The following is a 26,522-nucleotide window of genomic DNA, read 5'->3' on the forward strand; positions in this document are numbered from 1 at the left end:
CGCGTCGTTTAACGTCCGCTTCTCGGTCCGGAGCGCACTGGCGCGCTGGTTCGTGTCCGACGTAGAAATGTCAGTTGGAGCCGGGCTCCTACGTGAGGCGGACGCTCTCGCCTCCTGCCCACGCGGCTGCGCCGACAACTTGGAAAGAGACCGCGCGCGCGCTCCTCCTTCTCGTGCTCGTTACTGTACGTCCTGGTATAGTCGGGGTGCCCATCGAGATAACCGGTGCCGCACGTCGCGACGCCTTTGAGACGCCTCGCCGCACTCCGACGGCGCACATCGAGCTCACCGGCGCGTCGGTAGGTTCCGCCACCCCGAGAGGTTATGTGCCTCTCTCGTGGCATTCCACGAGACTTACATCAGTTAGATCAGTTACCTCCTGCGCTCACGTGCTCGGACAAATGGTCGTTCCATAACCTCAATGCCTTCTTCGAGTCCACTTATACAGAATCAGAATTTCTCTTCTCTTTGATACATATTTATCTCATGCCATGCTTGTCCATCGCTTACTTTTACCTTCTGCACATTTTTTGTTTAATAGCTTCGGTACATATTTATTTTATACTATGCTCATCTATTCCTCGCTTTTCCCTGCACTCTCTAAATGGCTAAAATAAATAGCAAATGTAATAAGAAACATGAGATATGAGCACGAGCCTATGTTTCTGTTACTTAAATATTAATTTATACATGTATCAATTTAAATTGAAGAAAGAATATTTCCTTACGACGAGTCCATTTTAAACTGGGGATAGTAACAGGGTGGATGTTCATGAAGGCATGCAGGTTAACAGCCATAAGTATTAATTTAAGAGTCGACGTAACCCTGAAAACTTATAGAATGTAATTATTACGAGGGATTTGCATAGAACTGTAGCCTATCGACATAGCATCGATATGTATAGGAATTAGCTATCGATTAGTCGAAGAGAGTGAGAGGTCCCTTAGCAGGCTCTTTCGGGGTATTCTGCTCTTTTGAATAATCCTCGTAAAGGGTTATTGAAGGTTGTCCTTCTTGCTGCTCCTGTGTGTCTGAGTCCAGAAAATATGAGACTGACGATATTGTTTGAGTGAATGCACCTCATTGCAGGCTATTGTCCTGGCTCCGTTGTCAGAAAATATTAAATTTCTCCCCTGGGGGGGCTCCCCTCAGCAGGGATCGATCGGGGTGTCCTTTACATCTCCGCAGTTCTGTGGAACCCTCGTCAAGTTGTCGAATTGATCTGCCAAGTTGGAGGAACAATTATTCACAATAAACAGGGCGAAGCAACAGCTCTTCGGAGCTGAAGAAAAATGAATAATCAAATAGTCCATCGGAGAGCAGACTGAAGCGTTAAGCCGAGCCCGATGAGAAATCGATTGCCGATTCAAAGTGGATTTGCTGAGAGGATTTGAATGATGGGGATAAAAAGAGAGTTGTATATATGTGTTTATACGTACATAAGGAGAGAGAGAGAGATAACGACATTTCCTGTCGTCGCCGCGGCCGAAGCTATTTCCGCTTTTAAGCCTCCCCGCGTCCTCCACTTTCCGTCCGTTTCCGCCGCGTTAAAACCACGCTCTTTACCTAAATTTTCCGGGTTAACCGCGCCAGGCACGGAAAAACTCCCGCTACAAAACTTATTCCGCAACATTTCCGCCACAACTTTTCCCTCTGGCGTTTTCATGTGGCTTGATCCAGTTTCCCAGAAATCCAGGTCCTTACGCCACAACTCATCCTTTCCACTCTCGCTCTGTATTCTTTTATTAGGATCGTTTACACCAACACTTGCGTTAAACTATTTATTTTAATCCTCAATTTAATTTTTATCGGTGCAATTTCCCTAATTCGAAATTAATTAATCACGGTTAACAAATTTCAACGCTAATCACGTCTGGTGGAAACCGATCCCTTATGTTCTGTTTCCTTCATTCCATGGTGAGGATTTATTAGGGCGATTTTTTTTCAATCTTGAAAGAATAGGATCCGGGAGATGCGATCGGAAATCTCGAAATTGAGGCACTTTATATCTTTTGTCGATTGGAGGGTCTGAATCCGCTGAAAAAAAAGAAAGAATGGAAACAGGTGGGGAATAAGTATAAACGGCCGCGACGGGGAAGCCCTACCCGTCCCTTCGCACGGCGGAAAGGGGAGGCAGAAATATAATAGAAAATGGAAAACGTTCCGATAAATTACGTCAAGTTTTCAGACCTAACCTCGCACGTGACCACGATCGAGCCGGGACACGTGCGCGCGTTATTTCAGCACGTCGCTACTTAAGGGACTATGAAAGCGTCATATATATTTACTAACCAAAAAGTTATTAATAAAACTCCAAACTGGGTGCATCGAATAATTTCAAACTTTATCACATTATCATGGAGATTCTAACAAAAGTCTTGCAACTGGCGAGATTTCATTTCTCGAGAAAAAAAAAATGTCTTGGTTTTTATCCGGGATAAATATACAATTTTTATTTAAAAAATGAGATTTCGCGAGTTTCAAGGCCTTCGTTAGAACCTCCATGGTACTGGATTTCTACGGTAAACTATGGTTTACGTAATATACGTGAAAAACGTCGAAAAACCTCGAAAAATGGGAAATTACTCAACCCTGGAGAATCTCGCGGGCCGCCATTTTGAATCCGCAGGAGCGATGGGAATGGCGGGTGGGGGTTGACCGTCACTGGTCGCGTACCTGACCCGCGCTGTAGGAGCGGCCGGTGTCCTCGGGCGCGAGCAAGACGGCGAGATACGTCATTAGGTGGGCGCGAGAGAGACGGCGTGACCGCTCGGAGAGAAGGACATCCCACGGTAGGAGGCATTGTACTCTCGGGGCGGCCTCCACGCCGTTTCCAGGTGCCGGAGGGCAGTCGGCGCTCGCGCGGCCCGCCGGAACGACTCAACGGCTTTCTCTCGCGGGCCCGGAATCGCCCGAGCGTTGCCGAGCTCTCCCGAACCCTCCCGAAGTGCACCGGGCCGGTCACGAATCGCGCGTAAAATCTCACCGTGTGCCGTTTACAGCGCGATAAATACGTATATACATGTAGGAGAAGAAGAAAAGAAGTATTTCGACGCCTCCCGAATATCCCGATCCAGAGGGCGATGCGTTTCGTAGGACCGATCTTATCGGTCGTTCCCATCAACCCGTGTTGACGGACTTTTAGGTTAGGTCGCGGTTCGACTTCCGGAAGTGGGGGGTTAGGTTCTCCCTTGCGGACAAAGAGAAAGTTCGCACTCGATCGGGACTCTCGTTCTCGTTGGAGTTGTTTAGCCGAGAAATGTTACCGTAATCGCGTCGAATTTCTGATTTTTTTATATACCTCGCAGGAACTGTGTAAAAAAATTTGCGTCAAGTACGTCCCATTGCAAAAGTCTATTTTGCAAAACCATGCCCATGTAATAGCGATTGATTGTACGGCACAATGAAATCAGTTACTTTTGCCAAATACGTGCATTGGTGGAAAATAAAATTATATAGAAATATACCCATGAAGTATTGAGTGAGCACATAAGTCACGAATAATTCTAAGTACGTACATTATGTTACATTGAAAATGAAAATATATCAAAAACATAAAGTATTTGCATGTTTCCTTGTCGCAGAGAGAGGGCCTCGGGGGACGCGCGTCGCAGGAGGAGGAAGGAAGATAGAGCGACGTCGCGGGGAAGGCGACAGACAAGGATGACGCGACGCTCCGGTCCCTCGGACGCGGCTTGAGAGAGCAAGACGGACAGATCCGCCAAGCTGGATCCCAACAAGGACGGAAAGACGAAGTGAGCGAACCTTTGCTTTGACTTCCGACGATCTTGCTTCAATTTCCACCCTGAACGCTGATCATCCATTTTTCACCTACCTACCTAATTAATAAACCTTATCCATGGTACAGCGATATCAAAATCTCCGCATAAGGAATTCCTAGTCTCGATTTTTTTTTTTTTTTTAACCGAGACTGCAATCCACCCTTTTACTTGAAATTTCTCATTTTCCTGGGAAAGTCGCAATTAGACGCGACGGAAGTGTAAGAGAGGGACGATTGGATAATTTCCATGCGTCAGTGGCCATAAGAAAAAAAATTGTTTATAAAGAGGCTCTCCGATCCGTACACGTCCGCGGGTCGCGGCGATCTGAGTCGCTCCTCCACCGCGCGCCCTATTTATAGGCTCGGCAGCGGCGGGGTTGACTCAGCGCCGCGCGTGAAGATGGCGCCCCCTCCAGAGAATGTAGGAAACGTCCCGAATTATTCGGCATGCCTGACCTCCGTTCTCCGTCGTCTCTGTCCCCATCTGCTCCTCCCTTATCCGCGCATCCTTCCACGTCCCACCCCCTCTTGCGGCATCTGTCCGTCCGTTTACGAGCCCATTACCCGAATCGGCCGAAAGGCGCCGTCACGTTTTCCCGGTCACTAATTCGCATCCCCAAGGCCGCCGGCCCCAGGGCTGCCCCTGGCGGGGGTGCAATGGCGCAGGAGCGGCCCTGCTGACTCTCGCCTACCTGCCGGTTGGGCCTCCCCTCTCATTATTTCCCCTCCGCCTTTGTCCACGGGGCTTCACCTGCGGGACCATACCTCGACATGGCCGATGCAGTCGATGTGCAGCTGCAGTCTGGTGGATCTGTTTAGAAAGTCGGGCTCTGACTCACCGAGAGCCTCCCGCGCCGTTTCGCAACGGCGATGCGCGCGCATCGCCGTTTCGCAACGGCGATGCGCGCGCATCGGGATGCGGCAAGGCGATATCGTCCTTCGTCCTCTCCACCCATGAAATTTAATTCTTCTTTTTTTTTATAAATAATTTTGAAACTGTTATATATACCATTTAATTCTCACTTTGCTTTTCCAGAATGTCTCCTGCAGGGACACCGGCCGTCGTGGGGATGCAGCCCCCTGGTCCGCCCCCAACGGGGGTGGCGATCCCCACGAGTCACAAGAGGACCCGATGGCGAAGAGTCGCACCCTATTTGGCCTTCCTGGCCGCCTTTTCCACCGCCATGGCTCTTCTTCTTGTCTGGAGCGAGGCCGCAGCCCTGAGGTAAAGACACCTCCTCCTGGGAAAACGGGAATCCGGGAGGAAGTACGGAGGGAAAATGGACCCAGGTTCTTCGGGGTCTGCGGGAGCACCGTTTATAAAATTAAGGAAGACGACGAGAGGAATCTCGTAGATGAAGAGTTGCCTCTTCGTCCTCTTCCTTGCTCCTTTCTTCCTCTTCGTGGATCCTCGCGTATATCTTAAGAGCTCTCATTTCCTCTTCAGGGGTCTCTTCCTTCCTTGGAGAATTTTCTCTCGCTCTTCAGGGATTTGTTTGCACTCTTCGGGGATTTTTTATTAATCTTCAAAGTTTTGCTTCGCTCTTCGGGGTCTACTCTTTGCTCTTCAGGGCCCCTCTTTCCCCTCTTCAGGTGTTTTTACCCCATCGCCACGGAAAATCGGATATTCTCTTCTCCTCTCTTCTCTCGTTTTTCTTCCCGAAGTACCCCGGGGGGTCTCGCTCAGAAAAAGAGAACACGTCCTCCCCCTCCCTCCTCGTGGCCTCCTGCTTCGTGGATGGGCTTGAATACCGTCGACGAAATATTTATACAATCCCCCAGGCCGGGAGGGAATGTTTTTCTCACAGGACGGCCTGGGAAGGCGAACATCCGCTCCATACCAAAGACCTCCTCGAGTTCTCGTTCCTCCTCTTCCCTGGAATAAAAAAATTCATTATCATCATGACTAAATAAAAAAAAAGGGAAATTCATTAAAAAAATAAAAAAATAAAAAAAGAGGAGGAACTAAATTAAATTATTCGTCGTTTCTAATCTGAAGAGAATAAGCCTGCAAAATAAATGAAAAAAGGGAGAGAATTATCAAAGCACCCTGATCATCAGATATTGTAGATAATTTTTCTTGTCTCGAGGATGAGGTAGATGTAACGTGATGACCTGGGCACAATGATCGCTTAAAGCCGACCTGGCCCGTTTGCAGGAGACAAGCCTTCGACGCTAACATGACCCGAGACTACGTGCTTGACAGAGTCTCCATGGACAATCCCCAGCTGGTCGCATACATCCAAGAGGTCCAGCTGAAGTCGACCACTGGTCAAGATCCTCTCAACGCCACCCAGACTCCGGAGGAGAAATACGTGGCGACCCTGACCCAGGAAAAGAGGCAGGGAGTGTATCTGGAATACATTAGCAGGGTGAGACTCTTCGACCCTCTCTAATCGGGTCTTCCGGGGATGGAATATCTTTTTCGTAAGGTACTTCAGGGTCCTCCTCAAGGTCTTTATGAGAAATATGCACGTTACAGGTAGGCGCAACATCTACCACGACCTGGCTCGAGTCCAGCCTCAACTGGAGAGGAGTCCTAGCCCTGACGGACCCCAGGAGCTTCTTCGAGGCTCGTCGCAGCACCAGGAACCCCAGGACCAGGGTGCTTCACGCTTGCCTCAGCACAGACAGGGATACCAAAGAGGTGAAATATATTTTTTCTTCTGGACGGAATTCCACCTTAGTCCTTTTTTATCGAAACCGTACCTTGAAGAGGCACTAAACGTCATTCTACCTTACAGATTACCTACCACCAAGAGACCGAGGTGCAAGTTACCAAACTAGGAGAAGGTCCTAACAGCCTCCTGACGTCCGACGAGAGTTTGCCGACGACGAGGCTGAAGTGCTTTCCTCTGTACAGTATTCTGCTCGCTTACAACGTGACGACCTTGGATTACCTGAGCCTGGACAGTCCAGACGCCCAGGACGGACAGGTGAGGGAAAATAATTGTTTTTAATTGTTCCGGTAAAAGTCGTCATGAACCACGCACCTGGAACAATTTGAAAAATGGCCAAGCGGATGGCAATGATTTGTTGTAATGGCTCCAGGTCCTGGACACGATACCCTGGGACATCATCAGGATATCCGTATTGTCGATCCGCTGGAGCTCGCACCACAGCGAGATGGAGACGAAGAATCTTATCGACAAGCTGACGGACAGGCGGTACAAGCTGGTCCAGACCTCGGACACCGGGAAGCTGATGTTCCTCTACAACAGGTTGCTGAAGATCTAGCCCAGCTGATTCTGGATCGCTCCCTGAAGCTAGGGCATCCAAAGGGATCCGCCGAGTTGCAGGAGTTCGGCTTCTGCACGGCGGATCGGTTTATTTATAAGGACTGTCGCGAATGTCTGGGACGACGATTCCTTCGCGGGTCTCGAGGACCTTGAAGAATCTCCGCGAGGACTTTCAATCTCTGGGATGGATCTTCGACAATGTGCGAAATGACCGATGATCTCTGTTTCATTCTCTTGATCCGACCGGAGGGACAATTGCTCTTCGAGATTCAGGACGATCGGAGGTCCTTGAGGCCCGGACATTCTCTGAGGTGGAATCCTCGAAGGGGTTTTTTTAACATCCACCGAAATTAGGAATCTCTGAACGGCTCTCTTTTCCGCCGTAAGGCTGGAAATTAATGTCAGGATTAGACGTAACGTGACGTCAGGATTAAATATTACGTCAAAGTGGAAGGTATAACGTCAGGATGATACGCGACAACGTCAGGACAAAATGTTGCGTCCTATCAATGACGTATGTAATGCAACGTCATTACAAAGCGCCACGTGGTGTCGATGACGGGATGTAACGTAACCTTAAAGTCATAAATGCGAGGCGATTAGGAGATAATCGTAGTTTCAAAGGAAAGGCAGAGATTCGGGGATCTCGATTTTTGAGAAAAAGTTGAATCCTAGGTGAGACTCACCTACGATTTACCGAGAGAGGAGGAGAGAGAAAGAGAGAGAGCTCGGCTCGACCTCGGTGCAGCGCCTTAACTCGTACGATAAGCTGGAGAGATGTTAAGCCAAATGATAACGCGATTTAATTTCTTACGTGTTTTTACCGTAGGTTCCGTTTACTGCAAGGAGATGGGGAGGGGACGTCGTTTTACGGAGATCGCGCAGATTTTATTTTTAGTAATCACCGCATTCACCGCATCGCACGCGTCTCGCATTAATATTAAGGGGATGCGAAAGTTGCGTTAATGAATTGCCCGTGACACTTATCTCCGAATTGGGTGTTCCCAATTCTTACAAACTTTACCACGTGAATGGTGGAGGCTGTTAGGAAGGTCCCTCCACCCATGCGATTTCATTTTTTGTAGAAAATTTTTAATACTTCTATTAAGAAATTAAAAAGAAATTTAACCACGGGTGGACGGACTTTCGCTATGGCCTCCGTATTCACGTTGTAAAGTCTGAAATTATATTCATAAACCCTTTTCAAGGCCACTATCGCACCGCCTTAATACGCAAACGCATCGTCACCTGTTAAACCATCGCGAATACATTTTTCTTTCCTAGTTTTAATTTTCCATACGAAAATCACAAACCATTTTCCACGGTGTGAGCTCTTAAAAAAGTTTGTAAAAATCATTGGGGATGCTCTTCGAATTATTTTTCTTTTTTTTTCCCCTTCAAAATATGAAGTTATCGAGGGATAAGGATTTCTTCGGGGAAATGGATTCGCGACTCTTGCAAGTGCATTGTTCATAAATATACACGAGGAGTTACCTGTAAAAGCATCGAGAATTCATTTTTCTCATAATTCAACATTTTCGCGTAAAGTAATATGAAATAAAGAAAAAAGATCTGCAAGACAGTTTTGCAATTTCCCTATCAAAGCTTTGCTCATTATCCATGTGAAAGTGGTAATTACTTCCGCGGTTGAAAATTTTGCACAATTAATCAGGGACGGTTTTTTTTCTTTCCTTTGATCGAAATTGTAGAAAAATGGATTCGCGAGGCTTGCATGGAAAACCGACTCACGGAAACCACGCAGTGATAAAATCAGTGAGCTATCCTAAGTACCATAAGTAACGGGCCTTATTAGCGAGTAAGTTGATATATTTCTCGGCGAGGTTTGAAGTAACTTCGAGAGATTAAGAGATATCGAGACTAGGCTCAGGCCATCGGCGCAATTAGTATTTAGCAATCAATTAGTTAGGCTACTGTCCTTTCCCTCTCTTTCTACTATTTTCCCTCGCTCTCTCCTCTTTTACGACCTACCACGACGGGCGCAATTTACTTTAAAAGCCTCAGAAATCGAATATCAAGGTGATACGATAGTGGCGCCTAAAAGATAACGTTTATTCGGCTTTTCTTCCAACTGGGTCTCCCGAAATAATTGAAATCTTCCCAAGTTAATACGGAGGCCTTAAGGAAGGTTTCGACATTTTGCAAAAAATCACCAGGATGCTTAATCAAGAATTTCTGAAAGATATAATTCCACGGACGTCAGAACTTTTTTTACCGCATCTATGTTCGATGTTGTAAAAGTTCAAACGATTCGATACAAATAATTTCGGGGAAAGTTTCATTAACGATTAACTATTCGGACGCCACTTTCGTAGCGTCTTAAGGCCGCCATTTTGTATCAGACGATCGGACGTCGCAACGTCTCGAGATAGAAATTTTCATAATATTTCTGGAGGAGAAGTTTCCTTAATAAAAGAAGATAAATCCTCGACAAGACCCGCGACCGATCGAGGAGGGCGTCGCAAGGTTTCGGTGGTTCTTTTTCGTTAAAAAAAAAAATGGTTGATAAATAATTATATAGCTAATTAAGCGCGCTCCTCGGTCGCCGGTTTCGATCGTCTTAATTATAGAGAAAAACCTCGCTCGGCGCGAGTACCTTTTTTCTTTTCCTTCGTTTCCTTTTCTTTTTTTTTAAAGCCAGGCTTCCCCTCTTCTTTCAATCTGGTTTCCTCTTCCTAATTTCTTTTAAACTGTTCCAACGCCTTAAGGCTCGACAGTGCACAGAAATACGTAAGAGATTTCGTTTTACGAGGAAGCAAGTTCTTTTCGATAAGCAATAAATCGTGATATTATATTTTGACCCGCGACTCGCCTCAATTTCATTTATTCAAGCCCTAATTAGTACGAATTAATTCATTTAACCCGATGTTAAAGGCTCATTCTGTATATAGTAAAACGTGGAAATATAGTTTTTTCAAAACTGAGGGCACCGAATAATTCCAAACTTTGACAGGTGATTATGGAGGATCCTAATGAAGGTCTCTAAACTTACAAAATTTAATTTTTCGAAAAAGAATGTCTTTTTTTCGTCCTTGTCCAGGATGAATATTTTTCTTCTCCGAGAAATTAAATTTAGGGAATATTCAAGACCTTCATTAAGGTCCCCGTAATCAAGGGTTGAAATTTAAAATTATTCGGTGCAGCAGGCTCGGAGGAAAATTTTTTATTTTGTCTTTTTCATGGATATTGACACGACACTTTAATTACGGGCTGTGTGTAAATGATTTACTAAGCGTTAAATTAACCCGAGGGAAGTCGTGTTTGCCTGACATTTCGATTGTAAAATCGTTTTAACGTTTCCAGGCCGATAATAGAGATACCCCCTGCGATCCTATCGACGTTATCAAATATTGATCGGACCGGATTCACGTCGACTTGTCGATTTTCTTGTTGTGCTCGAACACGGTCGGTAAATATTTAAACGAGAGCTGCGGAAAATCCACCGGATGCCCCCAGGACTCGTAAATTCGATTTTCCCTCCGGAGGGCGAGGAAACGCGATTTCCCCCAATTTTAGAAATTTCCCTCGACGTGGAATTTTTCCAAAAAATCACGATGCACCTTTTTGAAAAAAGAAAAAAAAAACCACATACAATACATTCGTTGTCACCTCAGAGGGCAATAAATAAAATGTCACGCCCTGAAAAGCAAATGCCGACCTGAGACCGGAAGTAGGAATTAAAAATCCCCAATCGGCTTTCTTTTCGATAAGGGACCACTCGACATTCTTCCCGGGGATTTCCGGAATCGAGGAGGGAAATTCTCAATTACTGGCGAGGGGAAATATAAACGGCGAGAAAATGAATATAAGAAAATATGAATTCCCACGAATTTCCGTCGTCATTTCCGCGGGAGTTTATCGGCGCGCGAGTAGTCTAAATTTTTTTCCCCACTTTTTTTTCTCTTTCTTCTCTTTTTCAAGCGGTAGTGCAGATAACTCAGATCGATGATAATGTTGCCAGATAAGTCCCTCGGTGATATAGGATGATCACTTATTTGTTCGGCCATTCGGCGTCAGCCGATCGACCCGATTCTTCAAAATGTCGCGCCGATTCCCACGGTCTTCTTGCGCGACTTTCGTGTGATACGACTGAGGGAAAAAATAAAGGACCCTCGAGATATCAAAATCGGATCCTGGGGGACATCCTTTGGTATTTTGAAATCGAAAAGAAAAATCGAAAAGGGGATTTGGGGGTTCAAAATCGATTATGGAGGGCACTGGGATGCTGAATGGAAACGCCGTGCGACAGGAGGGGAGGAAACTCTGGCAATATCTTTCGGCATGTTCAGGTAAGACTTTTTTATTTTAAACAATGTATGTTGGTGCTATTTTTAAATTAATAACAAAAAATAATTTTGACGACGAAGGGAATGAGGGGAATTTTAAGAAGCGAGTCTGGTTGAGTGGAATGGATTTTTGGCTTCGATAAGAAATGTGAATTAGTTTCGATGGTCATAAGAAATTTATTTAAAATTCATACTTATATGGATATTAAATTCCTGAAGAATGGAGTGGGTCAAAGAACTCGGCTGTCTGAAAATTCGCAAGGGGAATCATTAAGTAAACGATTAATAAGACCGGCTCAAGTTTGAACGTAAAAAAAGACGTAAGGATTGAACGTTTGCGTTTCTATTAGATTACCTGAGGAATCGTCGGTTCCTCACTGATTACGGGGAAGTATAGCTCTCAAATATTGGCTTTCGCAATTGTTTGAAGACGTTCTTCCCATTCTGACGAACACTTGACGCCCTGGCGTCACTAAAACACGAGGACGTCACACCTCTTAAGAAACCGTAGATATAGATCACGACTTATCACGAAAAAAAAAAAAAAAATACGTCCTACCTACATGCCCCTCCTCATATACAGTAACAAATTATTTATAAAAGGGAATACTGCGTGCCAAACTCGTGATGAAATGAGATTAAATTTTTAAGGGCTTCAAGAATAGATTATATTGGTTTAGATATAAAACTAAATATTACGAGGCTCTAATGATGGAAATTCATGTATTACAAAGAATTAAAAAAAAAAAATTGAAATTCCATGGGGGCCAGGACTTTCCTTATAGCGTACATATTCACGTCGTGTCGCTTTCCCACCGCCTTAAAGTATTAATTAAAATCTGAAATTTTTTTATTCCACAGCTTGCTTGCTGGCCGTGGGTGCAGGAACAGCCCTGGCATGGACATCGCCGGTATTGTTGAAACTGAAGGAGAAGGACTCCTGGTTGCCGATAACGGAGGAGCAAGGATCCTGGATAGGATCCTTCCTGGCGATCGGGGCGATGTTGGGGGCTCTTCCTGCGGGATCTGCAGCTGACAAATTGGGGAGAAAGGTGGCCCTGCTTCTTCTATCCGTCCCTTATCTCGTATCTTGGACGATCATCGCCCTGGCCGGCAGCGTTTGGGTCCTCTGCCTCGCCAGGTTCATCGTCGGCGTCGGCGTCGGGGCCACCTGCGTCCTGGTGCCCTCCTACGTCGCCGAAATCGCCGAGCCTTCCGCTAGAGGAACCCTTGGGGCGATGTTCCAATTATTAATCTCCATAGGTATTGTCCTGACATTCGTCACGGGGTATGTCCTTTCCTACACCGGGTTGGCCATCGTCTGCGGGGTCGTCGAGGTCCTCTTCTTGGCGACCTTCTCCTGGATGCCGGAGTCGCCGGTCTGGCTCGTGGTGAGTTTAGAAATAAAATACATTTAAAAAGGTATATCTAAAAATACCAGAATTCTGGTTGAATGCGCTAAAAGAAAATCTAGTGGAATTCACTAGACAGGAAAACCGTGAAAAACACCAAAATTCTGACTGAAACTGGATTCGATTGTTAAGGTGGTACGAAAGTAGCGTTTTAAGGAACGATAATCATTCAAGTTTTTCTTTAGAAATTTAACTTAATGACTTACTTTTATTTTTTTTTTATTTTTACTGGAAAATGCTCCGTTAACGCTATTTCACCATTTCGACGTTATGGTCGTGGCCTTCTGGCTTAGTTCATTAATTTCATCTTCGGCTCATTAATATTCATCTTCAGGGCCAAGGCCGGAAACTGGATGCAGCGGAAGCTCTGAAGGTCCTTCGAGGAGGAGCTTTCGATGCTGCTGGTGAACTTGCCGGGATCCAAAAGGACGTCGATGAGCAGTCGAAACGCAGATCCACGATCCTGGATCTAGTCAAAACCCCAGGATCTAGAAGAGCTCTGCAGGCCTCCTTCGGAGGAATGATCTTCCAGCAGTTATCGGGAATTAACGCGGTTATCTTTTACACCGCCATTATCTTCCAAGCTGCTGGAAGCTCCTTGAAGCCGGACATCGCCGCCATTGTCGTCGCTTTGGTCCAGGTAGAAATTTTTCTCTTTCAGTCACTTCACGACTATAGACATGACTTTTCTATTAATGGTCCTGGAAGAACAATTGAGAACGAGCAATTTTCTTAACAGATGGTCATGTCTGCGGTGGCAGCCTTAATTGTTGATAAGGCTGGAAGGAAGCCATTGTTGATGTTCTCTTCATCGGTTATGGCTTGCAGTCTTTTCGCTCTGGGACTTTATTTCAAGCTTCAGAGGGATGGAACGGATGTCAGCAACCTGGGATGGCTTCCGCTTTCCTCGTTGACGTTGTTCATGATTGCCTTCTCTGTTGGGTAGGCAGAAATTTTGTTGTCATGTTTATTAAGCGTAACGTTCTTGTTTAATATCTTCAGGGGGGTATTGTAAAGACTGTCAATCTTATTTCCTACCCCTGAAGAGTACCTTTGAGGTTTTAATCTTTAACTGCCATTTTTTGGATATCAAGGAGATTAATTTTTTATTAATTATCTCACTCTTCAGGATGGGTCCCATACCCTGGATGCTCGCTGGCGAGCTCTTCACCGTGGAGACGAAAGCCGTTGCTTCGGGGGTTGCTGTGATGCTGAACTGGTTCCTGGTGTTCCTGGTGACGAAGGCTTTTCCTACCATGCAGGAAACCCTGGGAGAAGCTGTGACTTTCTGGATTTTTGCCGGTTTCATGGTCGCTGCCACTGCATTTGCATATTTCATCGTCCCGGAGACCAAAGGACGAACTTTGCAGGCGATCCAGGACAAGCTGAATCGCACTCGTGGCAACAGACCTGCTTGAAATATCTTCTTTTTTTTTTAAACATCAAGTGTATGGACTGAGCAATATTAATAATTTAATATTAAACCTTTCCTTGGCGGAAGCGATGAGCAAAGTCGAGTAAAATTTGTCTTTTAACGCGGAAAGTGAGACTCGAGGTTGTGCTCTAGATCCCGTAAAAATTGCAAAAAAAATAATCAAGTCGTATTTCCAAGATCAAGACTCATCTTTTTGAAAGACTTTACTCATCTCTTGGCGACGAAGAGCCGGAAGTGGAAATTTCGCCCATTGTTCGCCAGACTCTGAATTTCGAAGCTGAATTTTCGCGTTCATCTGAAACCGAGGGAAATATTAAAATGAACAATTGAACTTATGAACTTCGGAGACCGTCGGAATTTTGACGTTTAGCTTAATTTTTATACGTCATGGGTTGTGCGAGTTTGACTAAAAAGTGTACCCTCCTTTGTATGAAATTGTTTACATGTAAATTACGACAACCAGGGGTCTTCGAAATTGTTTGTCCTGGCATTATCTACTGATAAGACAACATATTCATCGAGCCATTACAGGGATTACACGTCGGCCTTTGGTTGATCCGTGCTTATCTTAAGAATACTTCAACCTGGCGACAAACATTGTATGCCCTGAAATTACTGCACTAATTTCATAGAGAAAGATATCTTGTATCCAAAAAACCCATGAGTGATCTCTTAACATTAATGATATTCCCCGGATATTAATTGTAGATATATTTGCGCAGGTCGTACGAAGCATTATTACCTGGGGATAATTAGCGGCGGCTTATCAGGACGTTCGGATAATTTTCCACTCCACAAAGATTAATGCACGGCTTCTGATTTTCAGGAGATAAATCCTGCAAATCGAGAACGTCGAACAAATAAGGAAGCGATTTCTCCTGATAGCTTTCAGGATTCCTAATCACCTGTGGGAAACCCGAATTTGTAATTAACGTTACAATTAAGAGGTCCAATTATCGCAGGTAAATTTTCCTCCCCCCCTGAAAGAAGAGACACAGTAAACCTCGGATTTAATTGATTAATTCATTGCGCTCTCAACTTAAATAATTAATGCGCTGTACTCGCAAATGAATTAATCAACTTATTGTCTTTCATGTCTCGTTCCTTACCTTGAGCGATCAAAATGCAAGGTGGAAAAGACATAGTTGAAAGTAAAGAGTGAACTAACAGGTTTAGAGATAGGAAATTGTTTCTCAGACTTGAGAATAACAACTATAGAAAAAATACTTTCATTTGTTCACCATGGATCTTTTTTAAGGGGGCGGCCTTGATAACTACCGTTATCAGTAACGAGGAATCGACTCGGGTAGAGATTCTTCGATCAGCTATGATATCCATTATCGATTTCCTGTGAAATCGAACGAGGCCACTCGAGGGAGCTGGAAAATGCAATCGTGCACTCGATAAATTGTGGAAAATTTGCCGACTCATCGATTTGATCGGCCTCGAATCAGTTTTCCTTTTTCCCTCAACAATGCGAAGGAGAAAGTCTCTCGAGATTTTCCTTCTTTCCCTATCAGAATATTTAAAGAAAACTATATATATTTTTTTTTTGTAAGTTTTATTCCTACTGAAAAAATCCAGATTTGATAAGGAATCAAAATGGGCAGCGTTCGAAATCCACCTGGAGAAACGATTCCGAGCTCTGACATAATCGTTGCATCGCGTCGACGTGGAATAAAAAAAAAATGCATCGAGTGCACATCCGTGCATCGCGTCATTGGGGCAATCAGCGATCAAACGATTTCCCAAACCGATTTTCCCACGAGGTGAGGGCATGCGGAAACGCATACGGGAAGTACCGAAGGCATTCGGTATTCCCTCGCCTTGGCGGAACGAAAACGGCCAAGACCTCGACCTCCTCCTCGATATGCTCAGAGAATACGAATCGAGTCTTCGAGGTCGACGTCGTCTCTTTTGGGATCGGAGATTTCGACAGGCATGCTCGTTAAAAAAAAAAGGTAGGGTAAAAAATAGAATAAAATTGCACAGACCGTAGGGACGATTTTTCTAGTCCGCAAGGTGCGCCGTCGAGTTATGGGAAATGCTGTGAAATACGATCTCCATAATCCAAGCATCGGCGTCGTTTCCGCGGAAACAATGTTTGCATCGAGACGCCTGCTGGAACATTGTTTGCGCGGTCAATCGAGTTACCTGGAGTTACCTGAAAGAGAAATGTCGCATTATTCCGCGGATCGATTCTAGAGATGTTTTAAAGGAAAACGCCTCAAGAGTGGCGTTCCCGCAACCACGTGGTCGTGACAGCTGTCAGTGGTCACGTGGCACTCCGCAAAACAAATATGGCGGCGCCCACGTTACGCGCGTCGATCCGCGTCGATTCTTGGGACCTTTCCCTTGTCGTTTCAATGAAGCCACGGAAATGCATTTATGCATTTATCGTGCTCTGCGGGTTAAAGTTCTATGCCCTGTGGTGTGCAGAGTCAAGGTTACTGTCATTTTATCGCCCAATCGAATACTGGTGAAACGACTTCCATTGCACCCGAGCTGGTGCAAATTGAAGTGGCTCCTTCGAAGGTCCTGAAATTAAATCAGGCCACACCGAAGGAATGTAAGCCCATCGAAGAGTTAAAAACTGAAGCGCTGCATAGTTTGTGACCATTGGTACCAGGATATCTCATGTCTCCTGGAGATCGGTGCAATGATTTATATTTTAAATTCACCGTCACAGAGGGAATGAGATAGTATTCAGGAGAAAACCCATAAGAATATTGTAATTGTAATTTGTATATTATATGTATAAATTAAGAGTAGAGGTATTTATAAGGTCATCGAGGATAGGTACAATGCCTTTCGATGTTACGATACTATTTGTTTATTTTTGTTGGCATAATCGATACAAAAATAATCCTCCTGTCCAGGATTGCTTGCAGGTTAAAGGGCAGGTTTTCATAGCCAAGGCCACCAGTTATCACGAGATCGTTCGGTGGAGTTACAGTGCAGTTAAAGTGCACCGATCCGAGGAGAGAATGACCCCCACTCAGTGGCGGACAAGAGACATAGAGGGGCGCTTGTATAAAGAGTATGGATACAGCCCTGAACTCGCAAGTTCTTGCCGGACGTTCCGCGCCTCTCGACCAAAGTTCAGGAATAAGAGGACTCCGAAGTCCCTCGGAAGAGGGAGAGAGCGCTCCGAGCAAGGGCTCGCAAGGCCTGCGGACTAACCATGACGGAAAAGGGCTCCAAACTCCTCCAATTTATCGCAGCTGCCACTGGTAAGGCCTCCGACTGCATCTGCACCTGCAATGGAAAATATTTTAGTCCACTCCGCAACACACAGGAATATAAAAACAATTTTGAAAAGTGCTCGGAAGGGTATCGACTCCAAAGACAAAAATGTACACCGAAGAAGACTTATCGATTCTCACTCTTCGGTGGAACCCATCAAAAAGAGTTCATCATTTGTGTCATCTTCGCGCATGATATTTAAAATTTTATTTTGTTAATATTATGTCATTTTAGAGTTTTGTGAATTTAAAACATCTAGATTCATTCTCTTCGATGGAACGAGAGAGCGAATCAAATTTAAGTTTTCTTTGGGGAACTCGGTCGAGTGTAAAAACATTTAGCCAGTGGAAAAGTATCTATCTAAAAGTTTATCGACGCTTTCGAGCGATTTCGCGGATGTCAAAAGAGCATCGACTTTTCGTAACCGGTAACGGACGAGACTTGCAAACAAATTGTAATCTGAGGTTTCGTTCAACCGGAACAATATACAGGATGTACCTATCTATTGTCCACCACACCCACATTAACAAACCTCCCTGTCTAATTCATGACATAACATTACTGTTTTCAACATCTCGGCAATATAAATAAAACCTCTAATAATTGCAATTAAAATCCATTACGTTAGGGTGAGATGAAAGGGTCATTCTATATGTATCGAAGCGTGAAAATATTTATACAACTTTTCTACCGACCGGATGCACCGATTAATTTGAAACTTTAACACGTGATTATGGAGGTCCTAACGAAGGTCTTGAAACTCAGGGAATTCCATTTTTCGCTAGAGATCTCAAAGAAATTCACGTGGGAATAGTATAAACGTTTCCTTTCTAGGGCATAAAAAGGAAGCAATTCGAGCCGATTGCAATCGTCCGGAGGCGGATGAGAACAATTTATCGTTTGGACGGGAACCGTTCCCTCGCTTTTCAAATTTCATTATCAAATAAATCTAATCAGTACGCAAATAACTGTACATACAAACGAACGTAATAAAAAATATAAACTAATATAAAAACTTGAGATTATTGGGACATAAGTGAATAGGACACAAAATATGGGATAAATCCATTTTTTATCCATTTTTTCCACCCATGAAATTCCATCGTTTCATTTTTTTTTTTTAAATTAAAGTATGCATATAAACAAATTTCATAATCACGTGGGGCGATTTGATGCGTGTCAATCAGAGTAATAATTGCAGCAATATTCCACATACCGAATCGCACGGAATACCTAAGGAAAAATCCGATCTTTGCGCAGTTTGTTGACTATCGCCGATACTACTGATAAAGCACCGCCTACTGGTCATTTTTCACCCATCGGACAAACGCGCAAGTGATAACTATGTAACATAACTTGTCACATGACGTATGACGGGAGCACTTGGAAATCTGGACGTCGTAAACGTTCCTTATCACTATTTTCCCATTTTCATAAGTACCAAGCCATTGAATGGCGATAGTAAACGCGCGCTTCGATATGATATATATATTGAATATGAAATAAAAGGAGAATTTTCAGGATTTTTTTCTATCCTTGGAATTTTCCAACAATGGGTGGAAAATTAACGCTTACGTTGCACGTGACATAAGCATGGCAAATTATTGCCGATATATCTGCGGAAGGATGATCTTAATAGGAAGATGGTCTTGATAGTATACAGAAATGGTGGAAAATCATTTTCAGGGAATATGTGCGTCGTCGCCGGAGGAGCCATGATGGGTTGGACGAGTCCGATTCTGCCGAAATTAGTTTCTTCAGAAGTGGCCGCTGATAACCCTTTCGGCAGACCTATCAGCGACGAGGAAGCATCCTGGATAGGGTCCCTGGTTCCCTTAGGGACCGTCTTCGGTGCCATTATTGCCGGCTACCTTGCAGAAAGGTATACATTATTTAAAAGACATACAAGTTCTACATATCGAGAGCCAAAAAAAAATTGTTGATTCGATACTCCATTTTTTTCAGACTTGGCAGGAAAAAGACTCTTCTTCTTTGCACCTTGCCATACACGATAGGATGGATTTTGGTAGGCACTGCAACGAACATCCCTCAACTTTACGTAGCTCGTTTAATTTCTGGAATCGCCCTGGCAGTTCCATTTACCGTCTTGCCGATGTACGTCGGGGAAATCGCTGAGGTAATTCTCATTTCCACCCTGAGGAAAGGGTAATTTAATTTTAGTAGCCGAGTTGCAAGGTTTAATTTACCTGAATTTAGTATGGACGTGGGTATCTCTGTCATAGACCTCGATAAGAGGAGTCCTGGGCTCGTTCCTGCAACTCTTCATCACCATCGGTTTCCTCTTCAGCTACGCAATCGGGCCTTACGTTTCCTACGTGGTGCTTTGTTACTCCTGTGCAACGATACCACTGATCTTCTTCTTGTGCTTCCTGCCAATGCCGGAGTCTCCTTACTATTTGCTGAGCAAAGGCCGGAAGGAAGATGCACTCCAAAATCTGGCGAGGCTGAGAGGAAAAACCGTCCAAGGAGTGCAGAAAGAAGCCGACGAGATGCAGGTCCATTTCTTTAAGAAGAGACATTCAAATGACACGGGATTAGATAGATTATCGGTCCTTGTAGCTCGGTCAGATGAGAATTAATACTTTACTTGGGACTTCAGGCCATCGTCGAGGAGGCCTTCAGGAACGAGGCGAGCATGGCCGACCTCTTCACCGTCAAGGCGAATTTCAAGGCCCTCCTCTTCACCTGCGCCCTGGTGGCCTTCCAACAGTTCAGCGGGATCGACGTGATGCTCTTCTACACGGAGGAAATATTTATCAGCGCACACAGTACCATTCCATCCTCCATCTCGACGATAGTGATAGGAGTGGTCCAGGTCGCAGCATCCGTTGTGACGCCCTTCGTGGTGGACCGCCTCGGGAGGAGAATCCTCCTCGTATTTTCCGGCGTGGGAGAAACCATAACTTTGGTAGGCACCTTAACAAACTAATGCTTAAAAATCAGGTCGGCGATTCCAATCAATTGACTTATATTCCTATTTTTTACGATTTTTTAACGCCGCAATGATCGCAACCCATCCGAGCGGATGGGAATTCCTGGGATTAAATTCACGTAATAGTGCATTGCGCTGCATTCTATATCACAAACGGTGACATTACACGACCCTCGAGCATTGTCTCGCAACAATGTGTCTCCCACACCTGAGGTCTACCTTGCTTCTATCGGTTCAATGGTGGTATTCCCATAATTCTCCTTTTTTTGCCTGGAAGTGAATTAGACATGGACTTTCCTGACATCGCCTTAAGGTGCTAAGAAATTAGTTAGATAAATTGAAATCTTATCATTTAATTAAAATTCGTTCTTCAGGGCGCACTGGGTCTCTTCTTCTATCTGATGGAGGTCTCCAAGATGGACACGTCCAGTATCAGTTGGCTGCCCATAGGATGTCTGATGGTCTTCATCTCCACGTACAGCGTGGGCTGGGGTCCACTTCCTTGGGCCGTGATGGGCGAGATGTTCGCCTCGGATGTTAAATCCAAAGCCTCCAGCATCACGGTCTGCATCTGCTGGTTCATCGCCTTCATAATCACCAAGTTCTTCAGCAACGTCAAGGTGGCCTTCGGCTCGCACACGGCTTTCTGGATCTTCGGGGTTTGCGCGGCCCTCAGCGTCGTCTTCACCATCTTCTTGCTGCCCGAGACCAAGGGGAAGACTCTTCAGCAGATCCAAAACGAGCTCAGCGGAGATCTCACCGAAGTTCCCGAACTGAACGCCTCCACTTCGTCGAAACAATGAGCCTAGAAGAAGGAAGAAGAGTCTAAAGAAACGGAAGAGCGCCTCTTCCTTCAATTTTCCTCCACTGAGATTAAAGTCTTCCTTCAACTGGGGAGACATTTCTTCGGATGGCACGAAGAAGTTCCTCTATGTCGCATTTTCTTTGGCCGACTCGGACGAGCGACCTAGTCACGTCGATTCCTCCTTCTTTCCGCCATTATCGATGAGTTTCTGACTTTTCAGAATTTACTCCACAGTCTTGTGGAGATTTTCCTATGGAGTTTTCTTCACCGATTGCAGCTTGAAAGGGGTACATAGACGTTGGGTAAAACACTGAAAATATGAGTGGCGAGTGGAAGCTGTGGAGGCCTGTATTTAATTACAGACAATTAATGTATTTATTATTCGTACTACGAGTACGAGAAGAAGAGGGATGTCTCACGGAATCTCCAGAGAGTAGCAGAGGGAATCCTTACCGGGATTTTACATCGAGCAACCAGGTGATGACCGGATGCTCTACGAGGTCTCAACCTGAAGAAACGAGAGAAGAAGCTGACGACAAAACTGAACAATTTGTTAATATTCTTTTAAACGAGCTCAAAAGTGTATGTACTCGCGGTACCTGAGGTATAATAAACTGTAAAATAATTAATGTAATAAAGCAACTTATTGAACAATAACAATGAGGGTGATTAATTACACGAGTGTGTCTAGCAAACCCTCTAATCGCCTATTCCTGATCCTTGAAAATCACTCGTAGATCTAAGGCACGAAACTCGGGAAGAAACTAAGTTTTTGAAATTGCAGGGATGTGGAAAACAATTCGCGATAATCTGAAAACGAAACAAGAAACTATCAATTCCAAGACGCTTCGTTTGATTAAAAAAAATGAAGTTCGACCGACGATGTTCCTCTGGAATGAATTTTTTTCCAAGTCGCGTCATCGAGGTGAAAAATCGCTTCGAATCCCGAGAAGGAAAAAAAAATGGGAGACCAGGGAGGAGCGAAAAGATTGAAAAATAAAACACACGTAGTGAGTTAATTTTCCTCTGATGAATCGATTTCTAAGTTAATTTATTTCTGAAAAAGGAATCGAAGAGTTAACTTATCCAATCTGGACCCATCGGAAGGTTTTACAGGAGCTTTCTTTCTTTCCCAGGATGAGGAAGACAAAGGCTTGCAGGAGGAGCTCCTTCAGCTGGTGGAGATATTGACCGTAGGATTTTTATATATTTTGGATAATGTTACGAAGTAAAGAAAAAAAACGTTCTTAGATAAATTAATTCTGAAGTCTATCTCAAACAGAGTCAAGACGAGAAATCGATCCTTGGGGCTCTGGGCCAGCTTAGGGTCTTGATAAGGACTTCGACGACTTCGATGACTTCTGTTCCGAAGCCTCTGAAGTACCTACGAGAGCACTACGATACCCTGAAGGAGGCATACTCCAGAGTCTCCAGGAAGGAGATTAAATCCAGGTTCGCAGACATCCTCAGTGTCCTGGCCATAGCTGGGACGAACACCGGAGTCAGGGATTGTCTTCGATTTTGTCTCGATGGAACCATGCGTGACCCTGGAGACTGGGGTCATGAGTACGTTCGACAACTGGAAACTGAAATAGTCGAAGAATGGTCCAATACACCTATGAAATTCGAACAGGAGATGAGGTACTTTCTTTAAGCTTAGATGAAAAAAGAAATATTTATAAAAATGTAATCCGTACCTTGTAGGAAGCAATTGCTACCGCTGGTTAAAAGCATCGTAAGGTTCGACATGAAGCACAATGCTGAGATCCAAGCCTGCGACCTTTGCCAGGAGATCGATGAATTGGACCTCATCGGAGAGCAATTAGACTCGAACAACTTCCTCAAGATCTGTCAATACCTCATGAACTGCGCCTACTACAGGTATACCATGGATTGAATTAGATCATAACCTCTTACAAGGTAACTCGATATATCACATGGATTCTTCTAAAAGCGAGGAGATGGAACAGCGTCAGATCTTGGAAACCGTTGCTGAGCAGTTCTTGAGGTTTAATGAGTATTGTCAGGCGACTTTGGTGGCTCTTCAGCTGAAAGATTCTAATCTAATTCACAAATGCCTCACCGAGTGTCCAGATCCCCTCATAAGGAAACAACTGGCGTACCTATTAGCCAGGCAACAGGTGAACTTAATAAAGGAGAGATAAGTAAGAAATATTTAAATCATTCTTTTTCGTACCAGGACCAACCTCTAAAAAAAGAATATAATGGTGAGGATGAAGAGGACATCGTAGCAATTCTTAGCAACGCTCATGTAAGTGACCACTTCCGCATGCTAGCCAGGGAGCTGGACATTTTGGAGCCGAAGCTTCCAGAGGACATCTACAAGACTTGGGCTGAGACCGGAGTGTACAGGCATGAAATTTCTCTATCGACATCAAATTATTTTTCTCTCTATACTTAACCTGTAAAACTTTATACAAAATTTCTTCTTGGTACTATTTACCACTATTTACGTTCAGACGTCCTGAGCACGATTCAGCTCGCGTGAATCTCGCTGCCAGTTTTGTTACCGGTTTCGTTCATGCTGGTTTTGGGCAAGACAAGCTTATGGCGAACACCGAAGAGTGTTGGGTGTACAAAAATAAGGTGCCTCGTCTTAAATTAATTTGTAGTCCAAGGTACTCTAAAAGTATTCACTGTCAAATAATGGGAGATGAATTAAATTCTAGGATCATGGAATGATGTCAGCTACTGCTTCTCTCGGTCTGATACATCTCTGGGATGTGGACGGAGGACTGGACCCTATCGACAAGTGAGCCTATTATTTTAGTACCGTCTAATCAGTTGACAATTAACAAGCATTACTTTCATTTCAGGTATCTGTATACCAACGAGGATTTTATCAAATCCGGAGCACTATTGGCAATAGGTTTAGTAAACTGTGGAGTCCGCAATGAGTGCGATCCTGCTTTGGCACTTCTCAGCGATCATGTTCTATCGAAGAGTCTGACTCTTCGAGTGGGAGCTCTTCTGGGTCTCGGTTTGGCTTACGCAGGATCGAGGAGGAAAGATGTCAACGAACTGCTGACAGCTGCCTTGACGGATGAGCAAAGTGAATTATTTAGAAAATAGGATCGTGTCTGATTGATGAAATTTACTTTCCGTGTTTAATATTCAGGTTCCATGGAGGTTATGTCAGTTGCAGCCATCGCTTTGGGTCTCGTGAACGTTGGGTCCGAAGACTCCGAAGTGTCTTCTACGATCCTGCAGAAATTATTAGAACTGACGCCTCAAGAACTGATGGTAACTCAGAGCAGGTACAAAGTATAGAATAATTTATAATAATTATTAATCTTTACCTCATTTACTGATATATTTGACTTATTATTTACTGACCGAAGGTTTTTACCTTTGGCCCTGGGAATGGTCTATATGGGATGTCGAGACTCGATAGAAACTCCTTCCGCAGCCTTGGAAGTTCTACCGGAGCCCTACAAACTTGCTTCACAAACCATGTTGCAGGTAAACTGTTTATAATATTGGTACAAGAAGATGACAAGATGATATCGATGTGAAATAGAAAATAACCTAAAGTATTTAAATAAATCTATCCAGGTTTGTTCATACGCCGGAACAGGCGACGTCCTGATCGTCCAGGAACTGTTACGAATCTGTTCCGAACCCTACGAAGGAGACAGCAGATCTAATTTAATGGAAACCATCTCCATGACAGGATGCTGCAACCTTCGACCCCAAATCTCTACTTCGTCCTCAGTTCCTCAGCTCCCCGATAAATCCAAATCCAAGACCTCCACGAAGGACGAGGGTGCTCAATCGTGCGCAAATCTAAATATTCTTCTTACCATCCTAATTAATCCACGTAATTAAATTTTTAACTAATCAATTAAATTCCAGAGACATCGGTCTGTCCCAAGCAATAGCATCTCTAGGAGTCGGAGTGGTTGGCTTCGGAGAGGGCAAAGAAAATTCCAGGATCTTCGGTCAGGTGATTCCAACTCTTCGATGATATCAAATAATTAACATGGAGAGTTATTTATTTATCTCACCTTTTAAAATTGTCAGCTAGAGATACTAAATTAATTTTAAAATTATCTGGGCGAACAGATGAAAGAAATAAATAAACGCCTCCATTTTAATTCCTTTTCCAGATTGGCAGGTACGGTTCAACTCCTGCGAGGAGAGCCATGCCTTTATCGTTGGCTCTGTCGTCACTTTCTGATCCTGATCCTGCCATTTTGGACGTCCTGAATAAATACAGCCACGATAGCGACGTTAACGTCGCTGATAACGCCATCCTGGCCCTGGGTTTAGTCGGTGCTGGATCGAATAACGCTCGTTTAGCAACAATGTTGAGACAGCTCGCCGCATATCACGCAAAAAATCCTGCACACCTATTCCTGATCAGGATCTCCCAGGGCCTGGTGCACCTGGGAAAGGTGATAAAAAATGGAATTATTAATGTTAATTTATAGGATAAAAAGGACGAAGAATTAAGCCTTGTTTATTTTTTAGGGAACAATTTCCTTGCGTCCTCTGCATTATGCATCCAAGGTCCCGGACCAGGCAGGACTGGCAGGCATCCTGGTGGTCCTGGTGTCCTGTCTGGACTGCCGAGGCCTGATCCTGGGGAAGTCTCACTATCTACTATATTGTCTAACCCTGGCGATGGAACCCAGATGGCTGGTGACCCTGGACGAGAATCTGAACGTTAGTTTTTTCCTTCACAAAAGGGATCACAGGATTATAGAATTTTTTTTTACGAATTCTTATTTTTCCTTCAGGCGATTCCTGTCTCGGTGAGGGTTGGTCAACCGGTGGACACCACTGGAAAAGCTGGATGTCCGAAAACGATCGCAGGAGGTCAAGTTCACTCCACTCCTGTGCTTTTAACTTCCGGGGAAAGAGCAGAGCTGGTCGGTGACCAGCACGAGGCTCTTTCCAGTGTCCTGGAAGGATTCGTCATCCTGAAGGAGAAGGTCTGAAAGACCCTTTAGGATATTGAACCGTTGAATGACTATTTTACAATTGGGGATTTAATAAGAAACGGCGGTGGGTGTCTGAAAACGATCGCAGAAGGTTGAGGTGAAGTGAAAGACGTCGAAAGACTTGGTCGACGTCGGTAAGAGAGATTCTTCTAAATACCTGCGTTGCCGACGTTCGTATTCATATCGTCAGCCGTGTCGAATTATATCGGGTATTGTACTAAATGGCATACTCCATATGTCCTTTCCGCACAGTAATTATAAAGAGATCGAAGCCCTAATTAACTGCAGTGTCACCCTGCGCCATCTGTATTCTCTTTAAAGAATTAATAGGCAATAAGGGATTTAAGAGGCGTCGAGAGAAACGGTATTGTTCCTCTTG

At 44.4% G+C, this 26,522-nt stretch overlaps 4 protein-coding genes across 6 annotated transcripts; all 4 read left to right on the forward strand.

The window, feature by feature from the left end:
* The first annotated feature begins 22 nt into the window (after window positions 1-22).
* LOC105703721 (protein Star) lies at window positions 23-9,839 on the forward strand. Of its 3 annotated transcripts, none has more exons than XM_012432306.1 (7): window positions 23-299; window positions 3,586-3,756; window positions 4,819-5,007; window positions 5,941-6,154; window positions 6,265-6,429; window positions 6,527-6,718; window positions 6,834-9,839. In XM_012432306.1, exons 3-7 carry the CDS (start codon window positions 4,820-4,822, stop codon window positions 7,017-7,019), a joined length of 945 nt encoding a protein of 314 aa, XP_012287729.1. In that variant the 5' UTR covers window positions 23-299; window positions 3,586-3,756; window position 4,819; the 3' UTR covers window positions 7,020-9,839. The 3 variants fall into 3 exon arrangements, with proteins under 3 accessions (XP_012287729.1, XP_012287732.1, XP_012287731.1); XM_012432309.1 differs by having other exon boundaries at window positions 5,989-6,154; XM_012432308.2 differs by lacking the exon at window positions 23-299 and adding an exon at window positions 3,251-3,511.
* A 1,086-nt stretch (window positions 9,840-10,925) lies between these two features.
* Window positions 10,926-15,194, forward strand: LOC105703736 (facilitated trehalose transporter Tret1). Its single transcript, XM_012432343.1, has 5 exons — window positions 10,926-11,328; window positions 12,187-12,716; window positions 13,072-13,377; window positions 13,477-13,679; window positions 13,867-15,194. Exons 1-5 carry the CDS (start codon window positions 11,247-11,249, stop codon window positions 14,153-14,155), a joined length of 1,410 nt encoding a protein of 469 aa, XP_012287766.1. The 5' UTR covers window positions 10,926-11,246; the 3' UTR covers window positions 14,156-15,194.
* A 1,883-nt stretch (window positions 15,195-17,077) lies between these two features.
* LOC105703735 (facilitated trehalose transporter Tret1) lies at window positions 17,078-21,833 on the forward strand. Its single transcript, XM_012432342.2, has 6 exons — window positions 17,078-17,405; window positions 19,105-19,300; window positions 19,384-19,555; window positions 19,662-19,934; window positions 20,039-20,347; window positions 20,746-21,833. The coding sequence occupies exons 1-6, from the start codon at window positions 17,357-17,359 to the stop codon at window positions 21,172-21,174; spliced, it is 1,428 nt and encodes a 475-aa protein (XP_012287765.1). The 5' UTR covers window positions 17,078-17,356; the 3' UTR covers window positions 21,175-21,833.
* Window positions 21,495-26,517, forward strand: LOC105703585 (26S proteasome non-ATPase regulatory subunit 2). The gene is made up of 16 exons (XM_012432078.2): window positions 21,495-21,758; window positions 22,313-22,369; window positions 22,432-22,817; window positions 22,881-23,057; window positions 23,131-23,317; window positions 23,377-23,549; window positions 23,657-23,783; window positions 23,867-23,949; window positions 24,014-24,249; window positions 24,316-24,454; window positions 24,539-24,659; window positions 24,753-24,963; window positions 25,055-25,143; window positions 25,307-25,594; window positions 25,671-25,865; window positions 25,940-26,517. Exons 1-16 carry the CDS (start codon window positions 21,495-21,497, stop codon window positions 26,138-26,140), a joined length of 2,934 nt encoding a protein of 977 aa, XP_012287501.1. The 3' UTR covers window positions 26,141-26,517.
* Window positions 26,518-26,522: the final 5 nt, after the last annotated feature.

Source organism: Orussus abietinus, unplaced genomic scaffold (genome assembly GCF_000612105.2).
Source record: "Orussus abietinus isolate OABI.00-Male unplaced genomic scaffold, Oabi_2.0 scaffold26, whole genome shotgun sequence".
Taxonomy (NCBI): Eukaryota; Metazoa; Arthropoda; class Insecta; order Hymenoptera; family Orussidae; genus Orussus; species Orussus abietinus.